At 37.4% G+C, this 21,820-nt stretch overlaps 1 protein-coding gene across 1 annotated transcript in view; it reads right to left on the bottom strand.

Annotated features, from left to right (window-relative positions):
- Ptprq (protein tyrosine phosphatase receptor type Q) overlaps positions 1–21,820 on the bottom strand; it is a 227,017-nt gene that overhangs the window by 188,726 nt on the left and 16,471 nt on the right. The window contains exons 9-14 of the mRNA XM_008852127.2: positions 13,921–14,093; positions 3,871–4,051; positions 2,323–2,484; positions 2,040–2,219; positions 1,359–1,466; positions 695–976 (exon numbers count right to left, since the gene is read on the bottom strand). Of these exons, the coding sequence (XP_008850349.1) occupies positions 695–976; positions 1,359–1,466; positions 2,040–2,219; positions 2,323–2,484; positions 3,871–4,051; positions 13,921–14,093 (1,086 nt within the window). The remainder of the gene's footprint in view (positions 1–694; positions 977–1,358; positions 1,467–2,039; positions 2,220–2,322; positions 2,485–3,870; positions 4,052–13,920; positions 14,094–21,820) is intronic.

Here is a 21,820-nt window from a genome sequence, read left to right as displayed (position 1 = left end):
CAAAACACAGATAATAAGTAACTGTGGGATGCCCAGTCCTAAGTGATACATCTACAGTGCAACCTCTACACCTAAGACTCTGGGAATATTACAGAAGGGGAGACAGAAAGATGTAACAGTCAGAGGGACAAGACTCCTGCTGCTAGTTAATGTATTCTAGACATGCTATGGAAGCGGTGCCCATGAAATCTCCACTGTATGTTAACCTAACAAGTCACTGAGTTTTATTGAAAATCTTTTTATATAGAAAATCAATTTTTAAAAAAAATTTCACAACTATTAGCATTTTATACCTGCTGGGAGAGGAAGTTTTCTTCAAAGAGATGATCCCTGGAAGATTGATCACAGTCCAGGGCAGGTTCCACAGCAAAGAACATTTGGGCAAACATACTGGACTTGATGGGGAAATGAAACCAGGAAGGTGGGTGGGTAGGGAGGTGAGGGTAGACCAAGCAGGAGTTTGGGGTGGGAGGATATGATCAAAATACATTGTGTGATGTTCACAAAGAATCAATAAAAATATCTTTTTAATTTCCACAGCTAAGCCTTCTCCCTACATTTTTGCCAGAAAAAGCAAATCAATTTCAGTTACACAAAAACTAACAATGATAATTTTAAGCCTTAAAATAATAAAGCAAGGAAATCATCACCATGAATTTTTAAGCAAAAAGAGAAAGAAGGGGGGGGAGCTTACCAGTCTCCGAAGTCCTTACAGAGAGTAATGAGGATGATTGATTTCCATGACCAAGTCTGGTATATGATCGTACAGAAATGTTATAGTGGGTGTAAGGTTTTAGGTGACTTAAAATGATGTCTGTTGTTGAAGTGTTTTTCATAAACAAAGTGTCTATGTTTTGATACAGCACTTCATAAGCAATAATAATCCCGTTGGGCTTCTCGGGTGGAGACCACTTCAACCTTATTTCACTTGCAGAAACATCAATTACTTTCACATCTTGGGGTGATGACTCTGGCTCTGAGAGAAGAAAACAAACACTTATTTAAATGTATTTTATTTCGTTTTTTAGTTTATGTGTATGAGTGTATTGCCTGTATGTAGGTAGGCACCGGTGTCATGCAGTGTCCAGGGAGATCAGAAGAGCGTGTAGGATCCCCTGGAACTGGAGTTACCACCATGTGGGTGCAGGGAATAGAACCCAGGTCCTCTGCAAGAGCAGCCAGTGCTCTTAACCACTGAGTCATCTCTCCAGCCCCAAACTTTAAAATACATGTACTTTCTCACACTTATTTCTTTGGACACTGAAGCTGCCACAAGATAGAGGCGGGAAACAAGTGACACCTCTTTGTGTTCTCTCTCTTTCTCTCTCTTTAATTAAAACTGCACCTGCTATTCTTACCATCTTCTGGAGTTCTCACAAAGATGTCATTTTCTTCAGACAAAGAACTTTCTCCAACATGAGTTGAGGCAGCAACTCTCATTTTGTATCTTGTGTACTTCTTTAACCCTAAAAGAACAAAAGATTGCTCAAAGTTTAAAAAAAAAAATCTTTACTGGATTAGTTCCATTTACCATAGAGCTAATGCAAATAATTTATTAGGAGGACTGGTTGTCTAAATTAAAGTTCCATATACTCTCAACCTCCCCACAATCCTTGGGCTTCAAGGTGTTTCTGCATAGGCATCAGAGATCTTTCCTAAAATATTAAAGCAATAACGTAAAGCTGAAAAACAATTTTTGGCACACGACAAAGAGAATTGGCACATGCATCATGTCAGCTGATTTGCCGCAGCTCATTTTCACTTTCAGTCAAGTCTTCAACAACCTTTATTTTCATGTACTCAATAAAATATTCCCTAGGTTAAGTAAATTACTGTGAAAATTGTGCCTTGTATTTCTTTGTGGATAAATACAGTTAAAGAAAACGTGTTTAATTAAGTTATTTCTACAAGTATTTTAACTATATCCATAAAGGCATACAACAAAATCTAGAATGTATCCTGGAACATTTAAGGTGTAATAAGGTATATATTTTCCATTAGAATAGGAGTGTGAAAAGAAACACAACTTTTCCTTCTACCTGTGATGAGAAAGCTGTTATTTACAGTAGTCATCTGGAAAGCTCTGTGAGTATCCATTTCCATTGCATAGATCGTATAATGAGTGATTTTCCCATTGGGATATTCTGGAGGATCCCAATATAATAAAATAGATGAAGAACTAATATTTTTATAGTTTATAATTTGAATGGAGCTTGGCACTTGAAAAGAAAAATGAACAGTAAGTAGGAATGGAGAAGCAATAGTATTCATCACACAAGAGTAATATTTGCAGGCAATTGTTTCAAAGGAAATGGATCGTACCTTGCTCATGTGTCCTAACATTGAGAACCGTTGGTGGTCCTTCTCCCATAATGGTGAAAGCAGATACACTAATCATGTGCTCTGTGAAAGGTACAAGTCGCCTGATAACGTAAGACAGCTGTTCAGCAGCAATGTCAGTAATATGCTGATTCCTTGTGGTTACTATTTGAAATCAATGAGAAAAAAAAAGTGAATTGGCACTATAAAATTATTTTTCTCATGAAAATTAATGCATATTAATATTAACATCTTCATGCACTCCCATATACAAAAAGCTGGATATGTAATTAACAGTAAATGTGAAGTTATTGATCTTAGAGATCACATCGAATATTTTGAGAACCCTAATACTCCTCAATAATATTTACAAATATTTTGTGTTCATAATACAGTTTTGCTAGTTTTATACACTGTTCTGGAACATAATAGCAATATTTTTAGAAAAAAATATAACTTTGCAAGGCAGACTGGCTAAAGAATTTATTCAGAAAGTAAAAACTAGGGAAATAATACAGGATGAAAGTGTTGTCAATCAAAAACAAGTTTTAATAACAGAATTCAAAACCAAGAACTTAATTTTGATTCAAAATTTATATTTGCTAAGCCTCAAAAATTGTGTTAAACAAGCATTCTTGCTTAGTTGACACACAAATGTCTACACAAAGATTATGATGTTAAATTTTTACTTTATTTAGAAATTGTGCCTACAAACCTCTTAATCAGCAACTAGGCTAAATTTGAAATATTTAGGGGGAATAACTTAATCAGAAATCGTGTGTCACTTAATTTTTAGAGTTGTGTCAGTCTGCTTTACACAAGAAAAGTAGACCAATAAACACATATTGAATAAAATATAATTTTATTTTACTAATTCTACCATGAATAGAACATTATAGCACTTCCAATTTCAAACAAGGCAAATACCAAATCATAGATAAGGTAATGAAATAGAATATTTTTCCATCTAACATTTTATAAGAACCAAAGAGACAGGATAGCTCTGTATTATCTAACAATGTATTTTCTTTCAATTTGCCATATATTAGATTCTTCTTTTAGAAACAGTAAGATCCATTGACCCCGCAGCACAAGTGTATGCACTAATGACATCACCACATCCCAGGGTCACCTACACCTGTTTATCACCCCATGCACTAGAGTTGTAACTTTCTGACCTATTTACCTTTAGTGACATTTGAAAACCTATTAGTCAAAAGCTGCAGAGTGTGAGGCCTGTAAATGATTTGAAGATATGTTAATCCCTCCCCATCACACCTGCTTTGGCAACTGTAATAACTGATTGTCTATGCAGCTTGGCTAGAGACTCTAGGGTGCTACTTTCTCTAGGAAGAAGGTCAGCTAGGTTAGAAGGGGCAGCTCCTGCCTGGGTGGCATTTCCATTTGCTGCATGCGGCTACCCAACAGTTAAAAACAATCTGACTCCAGCCCATGGACCATTAATAACATGGTTGAACTCTAAACTCAGGTTCATATCTCTGCTAGCTGATGGTTTAAATGCACTTCATAGAGAATTAAACTTTTACCTACCAACTGGTGAACTCTGGTCTTCAGCTCTAATCTGGCCAGGAAAGTTATCATATGGATGACTGTTATATACAAATGAAGCCAAAGAGTGCAGGTCTGAAGACATCTCTGCTGAGCCCTCATAAAATCCTATCATTGGGTCCACTAGGTTCATCATTTCTGGAGACATTGGGTTGTTTATGTGCTGCAATTAAAAGTAGGTATGTACAAAGACTGAAGACTCAATGCTTCATGACTTAAAATTTATCACTTTGGAATTACATGTTTTAAAAGACAATGCTATTTATGACTATTATCTTCATTACTTTCCAAGGCTTCATTCTCAAGCTACTAAAATCCTACATTGTGATAACATAATATGTTCATCCTATTTCTTATTAGATTAAAATTGTGTTTTAAAAAGAAACAGGTATTTGTTTCAGACTTGTATTGTTTTTATTCCTGGTAAGATTAAAGTTTCATATTGAAGCATTTTATCTCATTTTCCCAACAGTAGGCATTCAAAAATTGTTAATTAAATGTGTTTTGTTTCCTTCTCTAAGCATCCTCATTTGTATACTCCCTGTGAAAGGCCTCCATACCTGCTTGCTATCAATAACAGTGATATCATAATTAATAATCAAGTGAAGTTACAGACACAAAGAAAACTGAAAGCCAATAGTTTTGAAGCAGGGTTCACCACACACCTGTCAAAGGTCCTAAGAGAAACCGTGAGCAACTGTCCTTGGCCCTACACCCCACAATATAATTCATACATGTCAAGTTCACCACAGTGGCAGATATTGAAGCGAGACATCAGAAGCAGACTATGGATTCATATAGTAGAGATAGGTAAAGGGAACAACATGATGCTACTTTCCCTCACTAATCCCAACCCAGAGTAACTGACTGAAATAGAACAGGGAAAAGAATTTTGCTTAGACAGTATTAGATGTCTGTGTAGAATGTTAGCTTTGAAAATAATGTTAATCACTAACCAAAAAGTACTGTCTCAAGATGAAGACTTTGGACTCTAATTTGAATAGATTAATCAACATAGGTTTTAAAGATGAACACAGACATTTGATTATGGTTGTAGTCATAGAATTATTGAATGAACTCATGTTCAGTTTTTAGAGATCCTTGCTAGGTAGGCATGAAGGAGCAGGGAGGATGTGAAGTCTGGAATTTGTTTCTAAATTTGTTTCTCTGCTGCAGTAACAATAGGAGCAGCTGGAGGAACACTGCAGAATGCTGATAGTTATTGAATCCAGGTGATGGGTTTATGGGGTCTTACCATATACTTCTCTACACCATCATATCTGTTTAAATTTTCCCCCAATACAGTATTTTTTAAAGAAAATGTCAAAATTACCTTTTTAATGAAAAACTTTCCAAGTTCTGCTTCAAAACTCACCTCCAAAACCCCCTTTTAAAGAATTTATTCTGTTTCTTATCAATGATGTGCTCTTGTACGGTTAATATTTATAATAAATTGAAAATGAAAGTTTCATGTGTTCTTAGGTATTGGAATCCCTGCCTCATAATTTACATTACATGTTTTGGTTTGACTTTTCCAGTAAAAACCAGGGTTTCCTCTTTCTTTTTGCTCTCAATGCCCTTAGTGTTTTCAAAACAATTATTCAAGAAAACTCCAGTCTCCCATACAATACTGCTAAAATAAAATTATCCAGAGGATGGGAAGATGGTACAGGCAGTAAAGTGCTTACTGCATAATAGTGAGGATCTGAGTTTAGGTCCCTAGCACCAATGTAAGTGCAGGCATCATGGCAGCCTGCCTATAATTTCAGCACTCAAGACTCAAGAGACAGCGGATTCTCAGAACAAGCTGGCTAACTGGACCAGGTGTACAAGCATTGGCTTCCGTTAAGAGATACTGCCTCAATGAATAAATTAAGTGGAAAGAGGTTACAGAAGACACTTGATCAGCCTTGGGCCTCAGCACACACATGCACACACACATGCTCCCAAACACATGGGAACATGCATACTCATATGCACAACACACACACAGACATAGGCAAAAAATAAAAGCAGTAGCAGGGAGACAGGCAGATTCCTTAGGTCTGGTGGCCAGCCAGTCTAACCAAATCAGCCCCAGATTCAGTGAGAGACCTGGTCTCAAAACATAAGGTGAAGCAGCAACTGAGGAAGACATCCTGATCTTGATATCAGCCTCTCACACACGTGGGCAAGCACACACACACACGCACGCACGCACGCGCACGCACGCATACACATATAAATCATCCAAATCATGTTAAATGCTTTGACATAAAAATATTGTGGGGAAAAGCGGGGAACATCCATAGACATTCATGTTAGGATAAAGAACCCAAGATAGGGAAGCTCAGGTGGAACGAAGAAATGATTTGGTTTTCTGTCTGCCTACAGCTCACTTGCGCTCTGACTCCATAGGCAAATCACAGAGAACATGAATCACTAACACTTTAGGCAGAGATGTTCTGGTATTCTAACCAAAGGGTTATGCCCAAACCACACAGCTCTTTCCACTATCAATCATTCATCTTTTGAAAATCTCCCAAGTCCAAAGCACTGTAGACGGTACCATGATACAGCTTAAAGAACTTCCCCTTAAACTATGATTGCATATTAAATCTCTCAATATATTCTACCATGTGTCAAATTAATTATTAAGATGCAACTACAGCATTCCATGAATTAATGAAGTTGTGCATCTCTGTTAATAAATTGTCATTTTGATGTAAGAGTTGACTTGGATACTTTACTCTGAATCTTCCTCAGTTCTAGCTTCCATTGGAAACTTCCTCCAAAACTGGGGCGCTAAACTATTGAGATTGCTCTCCTACCAACCCAGAGTGCTACTATTATGTGTCCCCAGGCAATAAATATTTCTCATCCTTTGTCTCTTTCAAAATGACATTAGTTTAGATATTGGGTTTTTCCAAAGAGAAAACATGTAGTGAATTTAAAGAGCAAAAGTGACCAGAAGGAATTAGATTTAAAAGAGAAATGTGAAGGGTAGAGACAAACAGGTAGAAATGAGGGGACTAAGTGGAAAAATAAAACCCATTGCAACACATTAAAGTCTGACACCTACCGAGTGCACATGACTCAGTCTGAGCATTGTTGACATACTGTATTAGATAATTCTCTTCTGAGTCTTGTGCTGTACTGTACATTATAGGATGTTTAGCAGCATCTCTGGTCCCTACTCACTAGAAGCATCCTTTTAGTTATGACAAAGACAGTCTTCAGAGGTTACCATATGTTTCAAGTGGAGTAAAGTTGCCCCTAGTTGAGAACCACTTAGTTTGGGAATGTCACAATTCATCAACATGAAAGGCCTGGCATATGCTACCCAGGAATCCTTGGAATTTATGTGAAAGAACTAGAAGTCTTCAGACATAAATTCCTAATCCACCTGAATAAACCAACTTGATTTTACATGTAATAACCTTCATTATTATAAGTGTGAATGTATTATTTTTTAAAGAAGCATTATATCTATCATCTTAGATTCAGTGGAGTTCTGCTGAAATGAATTAACGAAATGTTTGAGTTATTCTTAATTGATACTTCTATTTTAATATATAATTTACATTGCCATCGAGGAGTAAAAAGAAATGTCTGCAATTAGCATATCTTAGAAGCCTCCTAAAAGATGCCGTATCATTTCAGACATTATGTGGATGAACAAATACTTAAGGATTAAATCAGGTTTTTGTTCCATCTGTGCTCAAACCATTCTTCTCAGGCATTCCTAGCTAGTCACCCTCCTTTGTACCAACTGACCAAGCATTCAGATGGTTCTCTCTTCAGGTTCACCAAGGAAAAACACTTATATACTTGAGAAATTTGTAGGATGAAAGGATGCATCAATATTGACCTCAGAAGTCTGTAATACCAGGAGGCAAGATGATGTCTATTGGAGAAAATTGCCTCAGGTCATACCAAAGTGTGAGATTCACTAAAAATCATTCCAAGGACAATGGATGACTTTAAGGGTCTTCGTACTTCAGTCTCAGAAGAATGATGCACTCGAAGAAATCAATTTTAATCTTTGTGTTCACAGGAGAAAATTTACACCAAAGAAGAAATTATTCTGCTCCATGTGGGTCTAGGTTAACTTCATACAGTATACTGTGCCCAGTTTAGTGAAAAGATCATTGACAAACTATACAGTATACACAGAAGAGTAGCCCTCAGTGAAGAGGACCTAGAAACCAGAACTAATGAAACGGAAGCTATTAAACCTCAAGAAAGCTCTGTCTCTTGTCCCCCACAGTAAAAAGTTAAATCATTTCATACTACTATACAGACTAGCATTTTAAGCTACCAGACATCAAAATGCTAAACACTAGTGCCTATGTGATTTCACTTCATTACACAGTAAAGAAATTTCAGTTCCTTTCTATAGTAATTTGACTAAGCTCATAAAGCTAGTGATAGTAGAATAGGGTTGGAAAGTATTTTCCTAGTTTAAAATCTCATGTTCAAACCACTATAATATATGATCAGTTCTAGAGAGGAGAGTTAAGTCAACTAGCAAACATTAGAAAGAAAACAGTTCATCTCAAAACAAATAAAGAATAGCATGACTTCTTATTCATCTATGTATTTTCTGGGCTTAATAGAATACATAAAACCTCCTAGTTACTTAATAGATGCCATATGACCATGGTGAGATATGTTTTAGAATTCATTGGATAGGAGCTGCTTTTGTGGTTCTAATAGCCTAACATCAGAGTTAGTCAAATATTTTAGTAGAGGTTGCATTTCTAGCTGTTGATTAACAAAATTATGTATAAATTGGGAAGTTGAAATAAAAGGCTGCAAGCTTCAAGATTCAATCTGAGTCATATTTCTATTATTTTAACAAGCCCTACTTACTAAGAAACATACAAATAAAACCATGAATGGTAATGAGAAAAAAAATTCCAATGTAGATGATGACCAGTGAGACAGAGTATAACGTAATTATGTTTAAACCTTTCATCATCATGATATACACACATAGGCTACAGAGAAAGCAGGAGAGAGGGAAATGCTGGAAGATGATCATGAGAAAGCAATGCTTTTGCCCATACCTTCCTGCTCAGGACCTTCCTCCTAAGAAGGGAGGGAGAGAGACAGAGACAGAGATACAGAGAGGAAAGAGAAGAGAGAAAGGAGAGATAGGAGAGAGAGAGAGAGAGAGAGAGAGAGAGAGAGAGAGAGAGAGAGAGATTCTGTAGCTCCAGCTAGCCTAGAACTTGCTAGGTAGGTCATATCTGATCTACCTGCCTCAACCTCCAGAGCACTGGGATTAAAGGTGTATGCAACCACACCAGTCAAAATACAACATATTTAACCATTTCTGTTTTCAGCTGTGTTTATTTCTAAAATCACTGAATAATGTGCTTACCCTCCCTGTTAAGACTACTTTCTATTAGTACCTTCTGACTTTCTGCTATACTAGGGAGGGGTTAGATGACTTACACACATACACACTTTCCTCATCTGTTCTCGAATTGCACTTCTTTACTTTAATAGAATAAGTAATATACTAAGGACTAAAAAGTGTGTGAACCATGTGGTGGGCAGCCCCTCAGACCCTCATCCTCCTGCCATTCAGGCTTTTATATAATCCTGCCCTCCTGTAGGTGAGATGGGTCCTGTTACTCGCAACTGAGTAACGAAATAAGATAAAGTGGATGGGATGTCACTGCATGACCACGTAACACTATACGGACCCTCCTTTGCTGGTTTGATGAACTAAATGGTAATGTTGAAAAGCCCAGTTGGTAAGAAATTGTTGTGGTTCTCTAGAAGTCGAAGGCACCAAGTAAGAGCAGACAAGCAAAGACCCTCAGTTCTACAGACAAAAGGAACTTAAGTCTGCTAAACACCCGAGGGAGCCTGGAAATGGGTTATCCTCCAGTCAAGCCTCCACACCTCCACCTTGACGGAAGCCTTATGAGACCCTAAGCAGAGACCTTGGTTAAGCTGTATCTGCACTCTGGCCCACAGAAATTGTGAGATAACAGATGTGAGTTGTTCAAAGCTGATGAGCATTTGTCATATGGCTGTGTAACAACGAGAAAATAACACAAAATGAGATACTGTGACAGTCCAGAGAAGACACTATGGGAATCCTGAGCAAGAATGAGGATAAAGGAATGAAGCAGATGCAGGAAAGTTGTCCTCTAAAGGCAGAAACCACTGCCCTTACCACTATGTGACTTCTGAATGCAAAGGAGAACCTAGGTTGTAGAAGACTTCATCCAGTATTTCTAACTTTCATTGGATGGGGGACAGTAGTGCCACTATTCTAATAGAAAAAGCAGATACTATAAATGCTTACTCTTAAAACCTGAATCACGATTCTTAAAGAGCACTTATCAAGTCAGAAAGCTGTAGCATATTAAGTTCAAGAGATGAAGTACCTGTAACTTGATACTCAAGCTTTGGGTGAGCCTCTCTTCAGACATTTTTCTTGTCACACTGAAACCATTAATTGCCTGGTCCATCTTTCCTCTGTGTAGCTTGCAGAATCTTTACCGGTCACCAGAATTTCTGCCCTAAGATCTCCATCTCTAGAACATAGCTTCATCTCCTTCCCACCTCCCATTCCCATCATCCTGTTATCCCAAGGAGAAGTTTGTTTAGTTCTTCTGTGCTTTGTTTCATGGAGGTGGACTTTAGATATACTTGAACCATGACAGAATTGTCCCATTAATAGGTACAGTTAGGATTTCACAGTATCAGAAATAAAAGATCAAAGTAAATAAAAAGGAATACACCTAGGAACCAATGATTGAAAATGCGAGATCATTTTTTAATGTGTTTTATGCTGGGAGCATGGTAGTATACATCTGCAATTTCAGCACTTTGGAGCTGGAGGCAGGAGGATCAAGATCAGCCTCAATTACATGGCATGCTTGAAGCCAATTTGGGCTAAGGCAGACCCAAGCAAACAAACAAAGTGTTGTGAGATAGGAGATGGCTGAGAAAAGAGCTCTCTGGAACACTTTTATAAAGGTATTAGAAAACACTAAAAATAACTGCTAGCTTTTTGTCTTCTTAATTATTTAAGGCCAAAGTATTATAAAGTTGCAGTATATAAAAGCAGATGAATTAATGAGCAAATGGTATAAAATGCTAGAGAGTAAGGGACATAGAGATGAATTTAGGAAAATAAAATATTTGTTTTTGAGAAGAAATATATTAACCATAAAAATGGTTAAAGAGATTCAACCTCAGTACTTCACACTGAAGACACATGTTACTTCCAAGATTTCAAGGATTTAAAGTGTTCTTGAGACAAAGAACGGAAGCTAATCAATAGTGAACGAGAGCAGAGAGCTTAACCTGAAAGGGGTACCACGGACAATGAAAAGATAATCAAGGACCACATTCTGTCTGTTGTCTTATACTTCCATCCCTATCAGAAAGCTTAGACTGAGGAGGTGGCTCAGCTGTTAAAGCACTTGCCTCAAAAATATGAGGGCCAGAGTTCAGATGCCCAAAATCTACATAAAAACTTGATGGGCCCAAAGGAATCAGGATGAGATCCCTGGAAGTTAACCTTGCCTATGTGGCAAAGTGGGATAGAGGGTCTAATGTCAAGATTAATCTCAACTGGTCACAATATTAACATAAAATTTGCTACATGCCAGCTACAATGCTAAGCTTTTTATACACAGAAACCCATTAAACTCTCATCATTGATTCTTTGTTACAGGAAGTTTTGTAATTCGGTCTTAAATTTGAAGTTCACAAGGATCGTGCCAACTCTCCTTGGATTAAGCTGTCAGTAATAGAAGAACCAGGCTCTCAACCCAACCATTTGCCTTCTGGGTCCTGCACTGGTAACCTTTGGCCCAGTAAGAGCCAGATCCATATTTAAATCCAGATTTGTGTGACTCACATTTTTCTAGTATGTGACAAGATAACAAACTAGCCTTTCTAGAACTGTTTCGCTTCCAGAGAAAAACAGACTGTTCAGTAGATGTCACTAACAAACTTGGGAAACTTGTCACCTAGTCCAAAAAAAGTTAAGTATCTAATTGAAGATGTTCTTAGCAGGGACAAACAATTAAGCTCCTGCTCTTTGATGAGATGCCAACTAGAGTATCAGCAAATCATAAACCAACATCCTTTACACAGAAGAAGGGACTCAACATAGAATTAAAGTTTAATGTGAGAATGGGGGTGGATAACAACTTGGAGTGAGACGTCCCCAGCAGCCACACACTGCTCTGAGTTCCATGCTATAGTTAACTTTTCAAGTTAAGTTCCAGAATTAAAGGACCTTGGGACTAGAAATAATTTGACAACAGAGGAGGTGTGGGAAACAACAGTATAATAGAAACAATAGCATTTCTGACCTCCAAATAGAAGAGGCCAAGTTCTTAATAACTGTCATACTCATCTCTAATGGCCCACTGATCACTACTCTTGTCCTAAGTATATTTAGCCTTAGCAAGGCAGCCACTATATGGATAGGAGAAGTTTGGGGGCTTTGAAGGTCTTAACAGGAGAGCAGCTGCCTAGGCCAGGAAACGAAGATAGTGGAGCCCCATCATGCTACCTGTACTTCCTAACAGAAACAAGGGGGAAAATAAGACACCCACTGTGCATAAAAGTAATGTATTACTCAAAGACTCAGCCCTTTCCTGTTAAATTTATGAAAGATTTAACTTTGTTTAGCTATGCATTTTTATCAATCATATGTACATTTGCACCTCCGAGACCTTTAGTTTCTCATGTTCAAATAGGACAAAATCACCTGCGGACAGTAGCCTTTCACTGGCAGCTGTTCTAATTATAAGCCTTTGAGAGAGCGTTTAAATCATACAAGAATTTCCAAAAAACTCAATAACTGGATTAGCATAATAAAACCAACCTTTAGAAGTACCTTTAGTTCTGTGTGATTATTCAATGAACTTTTTTTTTAATAGCACTTGGGACCAGAGAGATGGCTCAGTGATTAAAAGCACTGGCTGCTCCTGCAGAGGACCCAGGATTGAGTCATAGCACCCACATGGTGGTTAAGAACCCTCTGTAACCCTAGTTCCAGGTGATCCAACGCCCTCTTCTGACCTCTATAGGCATTGCACGACTCAGGTGCACTTACACACATGCAGGTATAACACTCACACACATAAAATAAAAAGTAATAAAATATGTTCTAATTTTTTTTAAAAAAGAGTAATAGCACTTAACTATTATGTCCTAAAATGAAACATGATCTAGCTCATATCTCAACATACACCAATTTACTTGACTTTGTGCTAGGAAGCTTTTCAAATCTTTTATGCTAAAACTTCCTCAAGTTGGGTTGGAGTTTTTTACCCACTTCCCCATGTCTGTGCTGGGATTTTGTCTGATTTGTGCTTGCGTAGGACTTGTGTGTGCTGTCACCATTGCTTTGAATTCATATGAGTAAAGGGCCAGCTGTTTGGAAAACTGTTTCTTTGTGGTCATCCACCCCACCCCTGGCACAATGTTTCTACTTCCTTTTCCTCAATGATCCCTGAGTCTTGGGGGGCAGAATTTTGACATAGGTGTTCTCTTCTGGGATAAGCACTCTGCAGCCTCTTGTTCTCTGTACATTGGCCAATTGTGGGTTCTGTATTAATTACCATCTGCTGCATAAGAAACTTCTTTGGTGAGAGTTAAGAGATGCAGTCACCCTAAGTGTAGAGGTTGCATTGAAGATGTGTCATTTAGGGCTGAGCATTTTACAAACACTTATTGATAGCTTCTGGGAGGAGGAAAGATAGTGTCTTAAAGGGTTGGAACCCTTGGTGGGTCCAGGGGATGGATCCAGGACACAAATCATACTCTATAGGCCGTGTCTGTCTGTGTGTGTGTGTGTGTGTGTGTGTGTGTGTGTGTGAAAGTTTATTAAGTTGGGCAGAGGGCAGCAGGAGGAGTTGAAGAGAAGGTAGGTGATCTAAATGCCATCAAACAATATTGTATGAAAATCATAAAAATCCAATAAAAACTATTTTATGCTGAATACTTGCAAACCTTCCAAGTTATCAAAATGAAGCAGAAAGATGGTAAGTGAAAGTATAGTACCTCATCTTGTCCTGTGAGGAGAGTATTTTCCAAAGTGACCCCTGTCTCCGAGACAGACACTTTCACGCGGTATTGGTTAATGATGCCATTTGGCTGTCGTGGTTTCTTCCAAGTAATTTGTATTTCTGTTGCTTCCACCTCTGCAATCTGTAAATCAAATACTGCACCTGGAACTAAAGACAAAATTTTAAGTCGAATTAGGGAGAGAAATTACATTATCAAATGCAAAATAGTCCCCAAATTTTGAACGCATGATATTTGATATATAAATAGCTTTGAGAAAATTGACTAGAACAATTACTACTTGATGAAAAATTAAATATGGCATAAGATTCTCTAAGTATACAGACATTTTGAGCTAAATTTATGTGCATTGTTCTCAAAATATAAGAAATAGGATAACACAATAATTTTCCAAAAACAATGTCAAACCATTGGATCGGAACACATTATTAAAAATAATCTCTGGAGTATTGAGATGGCTCAACAGGTAAAAGTGTTTGCCACCAAGCTTGACAACCTGAGCTTTAGCATTTCAGGTTGACCCAAAGAACCCATGGTGGAAGGAGAGAACAGACTCCCAGAAGGTATTCTCTAACCTCCACAAGTGTACCATGGTAAGTGCATGCCCACACACAAACACACACACAATAGTAATAATAATAATAAATTTAAAGAATTAAAAGACAAAATGTTGGAAAGACAGTGCATTTACCCTTCTAATGATGCTAGAGAGAAAACTTAAACATATCCCAAGGCTTTATAAAAAATTATACAGGCTTTATAAAAATTATAACAACATATCCCAAACCAATATCTAGAATCTTCAAAAAGCAATAAAATATAGTTGATATGTGCAATTGAGCATCTTTTAACTTGGTACATGAACTTGTGTAAAAATTTTAATTTTATCTGCTGAATTTTCAAATTAATTATATGAGTCTCAAATTTTAGGTGCCTTCAACTCTTTGCAGAAGGAAAAAAAAATAGAACGAACTACCAATTCACTTAAGACAAAACAACAAGGGGTTTAAACAGGGCCTAGGTATAACATGGCCAAGATTGACATCTGTCTTAGTTTGTTCTTCATTGCTGTGACAAAACACTCTGACCAGTACCAACTTGGGGAGGAAAGGGTTTATTTGTCTTACATCTCCCAGGTCACACACAGTTCATCAGGGAGCGCAAGGTAAGAACTCAGGGCAGGAACTTGGAGGCAGGAGCTGGAGCACAGGCCATGGAGGAATGCTGCTTACAGGCTTGCTCCCCTGGCCCCTACTCAGCCTGCTTTCTTATGCAACACAGATCCACCTGCCCAAGGGTGGCACCACCCACAGTGGGCTGGGCCTCCCACATCACTCATCAAGAAGATGCCCCTCAGACATGGCCACAGGCCAGTCCAATAGAGGGAATTCCCCAATTGAGGGTCCCTCAACCCAGGTGTGTCAAGTTAACACTAAAGCTATCCAGCACAACATCTATGAAACCTCCCAGTGCCTCAGAGATAACAAATCAAGGGTAAACAAGCCTTGGGTGGTTCATCATTATTATTTATAGCTTTTGTGTGTTTGCAAAATATCTGTAGACCATCTGTAGTGTGAGTTCAATTTAATCTTTTCTTTAACTCCACAAGGTTACTGCAAGGATCAAAATTCAAAGGAATTTCTAAAATATAGATTCAAGAAAGAGAAAATGTGACAGGAAATTGTCCCTTATGAATCAGATACAATAGCATACTAAGCTCATTTCCATTAGCCTTTAACAATGGTCTAGGGTTAACAAATTCCAGTTAGAAAAAAAAAGACAAACTACCTCAAAAGAAAACAGTAGGGAAGTACCCTTTCTCATTCTAAGACATTAGAAAGAAATTAAAAATAATGTCACAACCCCATAATATCATTATAATTGGTGAACTTGTTTGATTTAAATTCATAGTAAGCTGTAATTTGTAATTTGTAGAATTTCCCTCCAATAGTTTAGTAAGAAGTTTCTTTTTCTTCATCTTCTTTGTCTTCATGAAGTTGTCAGCAGAGGAACCACGCAGACATATTTCTAATCATTTGTTGTAGTTTATGGTTAAATGAATAAACTTGGCAGTCAAGTTCTAGTGTTTAGCCCAGGCAAAAACTGTACTAAAAATTGGTAGATAAACTGTGTAGAAAAACATGCAATTTGCTAAATCTTTGAATCTGCTTTTCTAAGCTCTTCCTGTTCATACATATAAAAGGGTAACTCTTTTATGTATTTTTGCACTGTTTGTGCATTTCATACAACAGATCTCAATCATATTTAGACCCCTACCCTAAATACCTTACTCCCCTCCCCAACCCCGACATACACACACTGGATTTCATGCATTGTCATATATGTTAAGGCCTATCCAGTCAGGCGTTTTTACCCAGATGTCCCTCAGTTACATCCACTGGACTCTAATCCTATCTCCATCATATCTCTAGACAAATGAAATTTCTTACTGTATTCTAAATATGGATCATTTTAATTATAGACAAGAATACTTTACACCACTCATCAAAGAAGCTTCTTTTTGCAACAGATGGAGACTATTACAGAGTTCTAGAGCTGGTCACCCACAGAGAATATATGTCTGAGAGATGCTCAGCCCTAAGCAACACATCTACAGTGGAACCTCTAGACCTAAGGCTCAAGGATCATAGGGGAACAGAGGGTAGAGCAAGCACTAATACAATGCTCAACTCTCACCAGTGAAGCTTCCTCATGCAACAGAATGTGATGCACACAGAAAGCACAACTTTCCAAGGTGTCGAGAATAAGAGACTGCAGAGTGTATGTCCCTAGATAAGACTCCTATATTGCATGGAAGAAGCCAGAGCAGTCTGCATCTTGATTCCCTATTGGCAATTTGGGTAACCCCTTCAGAAGATGGTGTGATAAGAATAGGAGGTAGGAATTGGCTAGGCAGTTAGGGTAAAAAGACCCCAAAGAAAAGTAGCCAGTTTCTTGACTAAAAGTCAAAATGTCTTTGGGCCTCTTAGCAACATATTCTGTTCCAAAGGCCAAAAGTGTCCAAAATATTTTGGAGTTTGTATCTAATCCTTAAAAGATTTTAGGGATACCTCTTCAGAGGGGGGGATGTTAGAGTAGTCAAAAGCCCCATTAAAAAAAAGGAAGAAAGAGTATATGAAGTTATCAGAACAAAGTATGAAGAGGTATGGTAGGAGTTGGAGGGGATAGGGTTACGGTAATAAATAAATAAATAAATAAATAAATAAATAAATAAAATTTTAAAAAAGACTCATATTAAATTTCACACACTCATGGCTCAGGAACCATTGCAAGAACCAAGGTTGGTGCATGAACGTAAGGAAACAGAGGCTCACAGGCCTCTGGGAACTTGTTCATATGAACTTGCAACAATGGTGATAGCATGCACAAGACCCATGCTGACTTAATCAGACAGAAATCCAGCACAGATCTTGGGAAAGGGCAGCAGGTCCCGCCTTAGCTGAATAACTACTGGAAACTGATTACTACTGAGTGAGGGAGAAATTTTTGACTGGTCTCCCCACAAATGGTCTTATCCGAGGAAACAGTACAGTTTGACCACTAAAGGATAGCCCAAAGGGCTCTAGACTATGACCCCACAATCACTGAGACCCTCATTCATCACTGAATGTGATCTTTATTCTAAGCCTCTGAAAACAAAAGGTTAGAAAAGACTGTATGATGCCTTTGCACGGTGCACCTCTTTATGAAAGTTTTATTTCACTAGAATACATTGTGCCGAGAGTGTGTATTTATAATTGTATTTACCCCATATATTTTATAGGAATTGAAAAACAAACTTTTCAAGTAAATATAAAACTAACACAGCAATTGAAATAGTAAAGCCCTCCTTTCTTTTGCACCGCATTTGGAGTTGTTATGTAGCAAAAGCCTTAGCCAGCATGATGCAGTATAATCCATAAAAGAGATCAGGCATTTTTCCATTTAATTTAAATTAATGTAGAATTACAGTAGAAATATGTATTTTATTTAATCAGGCAACAAGTCATCCTACCAAAATATAAGAGAAATAGTCCTTTCCACTTGATGGAAACATAGAAGGACTCAAATACATACAGCACCACAGGGGAAAAATGTAAGCATTTTTACTGTCTCTTATTTTGTAAGCCAAATTTATGAGTAATAGGAGATATCGTTCACAAGTATTGATCAATAAAATTAAATATTACATCATGACACTAAGACCTACTACAAGTCAAGTAAGGATTAAGTGGTCATGATTCTTTTTTTTATTACAAAAAGCTTAGAGGATAAAGGAAATGGAGTAGACAGCACTGCATCTTCTCTTTAGAAAGGCATTTGATCTGGTATACCACAAATTCTTACGGAGAAACCAGAGAAGTGTGGATTAGGTTTAACCCCATTAATATCGATGCAAAATTAAAGAAAATCAAGCATACAAGACAATTATTCACAGTGCAGAATTAATTCAGAAGGTGTTATCTACACGACTAAGACTCATTCTCAAGGCAATACATTTGTAAATTTTATGAATCATTAAGAAACAGAACATATATAATTTATAAAAAAATAAATTCTAAATGGTTTGAAAACTATTAGAAGAAGTGAAATTGGTCAAAAGATATTGAGGGCAAAAATTTGTTTTAAGATAACCTTTTTTCCCATTATTTAGCCAATTAAACTTCCCATACCAGAGCATTTGGGTGGAAAAGTACTAAAAAACAAAATCCACTAAGAGTCCTGCAAAACACAAAGTGATCCAGTTCTCAGTAGTGATTTTTCCATAGATTCTATCATTTTTTAACAATAACAAGCTGAAATTCTAAGGACAAAATTCTTTACCCGAATAGTCTATTTAGGGATGAGTAAAAATGAATTCCACAATTTTGTTTGCTTCTAATATGATCCCAAACCTTATTACAGCACATTAGATACAGTGACACAAAAAGTTATTAGGGGATATAGAAACAATGGTTTCATCATATTTTTAACTCCATATAAATAACTATCTTGTTTTATAGTCATCAGCATTACCTGTTTGAGGGATAGGCAATTCTATGACGTTTGTGACATTGGATATTATTAAATTACCTTCCCTCTCCAAATTAGCACTTCTTAACGCATAATAATTAAGTGTGAGCTCATTCAAATATTATGTAATACATGTATAGAAATCTTAGGGCAAATGCTTGAGAATTTCTATAATAATAGGATATTTTCTTTGCTAATCAAAGTAGACTATGAATTATAACAGCTTCAGTGCTAAGGAAATCAATTGCAGGGTAATGTGAGAGTAGCTATCATTCTCTATATGAAGTCAGTTTAATATTTATCTATGAGTAATTGAACATTTGCCATAAACCCAGTTGCTTTCAAGGATATTAATTAAAAAGAAGCAAGTTACTTTTAATTATTTTTAAATAGAATTTTGAGTATTTTTAAATACAGAGAAATAACGTAACCTTAATTAGAATAAAAAGAACTTTATTATAACAATTAATGAATAATCATGAAATTGAGATACCAATTTCTGATTGAGTGTATATAGTTCCGTGAGTTATTAGGTTGTTCTCATGTAGTTTAAAGATTTTTTTATAGCACAGTGTTCATTACTGGGAGTAGGATTAATTAACGTTATCAAAGCTAAAAGATTCTGCAGTTGCCAGAACATCACACAGGAGCACTTATTGCAGCTGAACCATCCCATAGGACCCAGGGAAGAAGGTGGGCCTCAAGAGGTAAGATCTATGCCTCTCTGGCTTTTGGTGGAGCCAACCTAATTCCAGTCACCCCCCTCAGAGTCTCCAGGATTTAATCTTGAAGGTGGGCAGCCTGGGTAGGCAGTAGGATGAAGTGCAGGCTTTTTACACCCAGCAAATAAAGTCATTCATTCAAGATAATTTAATGTGAAACATAGTGCATGTGAAAAATGTGGAATGGTGTCCTTAACATTCTATGAACTATGGGAATAAAAAGCCTACAAATAAAGGGAAATAAATTCATTTAAGTGACATCCCAAACAAGCAACGCAGCCTTGGCTGTGGCAATGTATTACACAACTACCTATTTTAGGCCAGTACTGGAGGCCAAGAAGGATGGTAGCAGATGAAAATTTTTGTTATTGTTTCATTTGTTCTGTTTTGTTTTGATTCTTTCCATGATGTAGATTGAACCTAGTGCCTAAAGCATGCTAGACATGTACTCTCCATGAGCGACACCTCAGGCCAGACAACGGAAATGGCAAAGTGAGTTCCAAAACACCAGAGCTGGACTTGAAGCAACTCAAAAGCTTTAAATTAATTTGATTGTATAATACAAGAGTAGAAATTAGGTCACTGAGATGGCTCATTGGGAAAAAGTGCTTTCCCTCAAGGCTGGTGTCTGAGTTTGATCCCAGGACCCACTTGGTGAAAGAAAAGAAATGACACCCCAAATTTTTTTCCTTTGATTTCTACACATGTACCTTGGCACGTGTGCACACATGCATACACACAAACACACACACACACACACATACATACATACAAACGGAGTGAATAAAGGTTTTAAAAAAAGAAATTAATTGGTCAAGTAGTTGCTTGAAGAAATATTATGGAAATCAAAGTCAAGGGGTCTGCTACATTTCATAGTCATCCATAAATCTGTTTAGCTCTCTGGGCAATGCTTAAGATCAGTATATGGATTGAATTGGGGAAAACTTACCTTCTAAAGGAGAAGGGGAGGGGCGAGGGGCAGGGGGGGCTAGAGAGATGACTCAGTGGTTAAGAGTTCTGGCTGCTCTTGCAGAGGACCCCAGTTGGGCTCCCAGCAGTCACATGGCATCTAACAACTATTTGTAAGTCCAGTTTCAGGAGAATTGAACACCTTCTTCTGACCTTGGTGGGCATTACATTACACAAGTACACTTGCACACATGCAGGCAATACATTCATACACATAAAATAAAAATAATAAACAAAATACTTTAAATAAAGAGAAAGCCACACAAAACAAAGACCCTTGAAAGAAACAATACAGTAAAATCGTAACATGGAGAAATGAGAACTTTTACCTCATGAGTAATATCTGAATATTCACACTAGATATATGCATTCAGATTTTCATTCAAAATAGATAAACATACTATTTTTTACACTACTTCAACTCGTCCTGTTGCAGAGACACTTGTACATCCATGTTTGTTGCTGCTCTTTTCACAATAGCTAAGAGATGGAAGCAACCTAGGTGTCCCTCAATTGATGAATGGATAATGAAAATGTGGTTCATATATACGATGGAGTTTTACTCAGCAGTAAAGAAAAATGAAATCATGAAATCTGCAAGTAAATGGATGGAACTAGAAGGTGTTATCCTGAATGAGGTTACCCAGACTCAGAAAAAACAAGTAATGCACATTCTCTCTCATATGTGAATCCTAGTTCCAAATCCTTAGACATGACTATATTCTGAAGTAACAGCAAAAGTGAGGAAAATAGAAAGGAACCATGAAGGGGGAGGGGAAGATGGAACTCAAGAGAGGGGGCTAGGAAAACACAACCATTTTCAAGGGGAGAATGGAGAAAATAGGGTTACTCTAACGGGGGGGAGGCTGGAATGTTTTACATGGTGAGAGATAGAGAAGAGGTAAATAAAACTTAAGTGATGTGAAAACAGTGTGCATCACAATCTGATGTACATGGAAGCCTCCCTGGTGAGAGATGAGGGGTGCATTAGCCCTTTCTCATCCTTTATTCTGCTATGTTCCATGAGCTTTAGTTGCAGAGATTCGACTGCAGATGTGTCACCTAGTGTGGTGGGGTGGTAGGAAGAGGCATGGATGGGAGAGGGGTCTGGATTTGAATGGAAAAATGTATGAAATTTAAAAATCTCTCTCTCTCTCACACACACACACACA

This window comes from Nannospalax galili, unplaced genomic scaffold, assembly GCF_000622305.1.
Source record: "Nannospalax galili isolate Female #2095 unplaced genomic scaffold, S.galili_v1.0 scaffold390, whole genome shotgun sequence".
NCBI classification, from domain to species: domain Eukaryota; kingdom Metazoa; phylum Chordata; class Mammalia; order Rodentia; family Spalacidae; genus Nannospalax; species Nannospalax galili.
The sequence above is the reverse complement of the archived record's forward strand: the minus strand, read 5'-3'. Positions and strand labels throughout refer to the sequence as shown.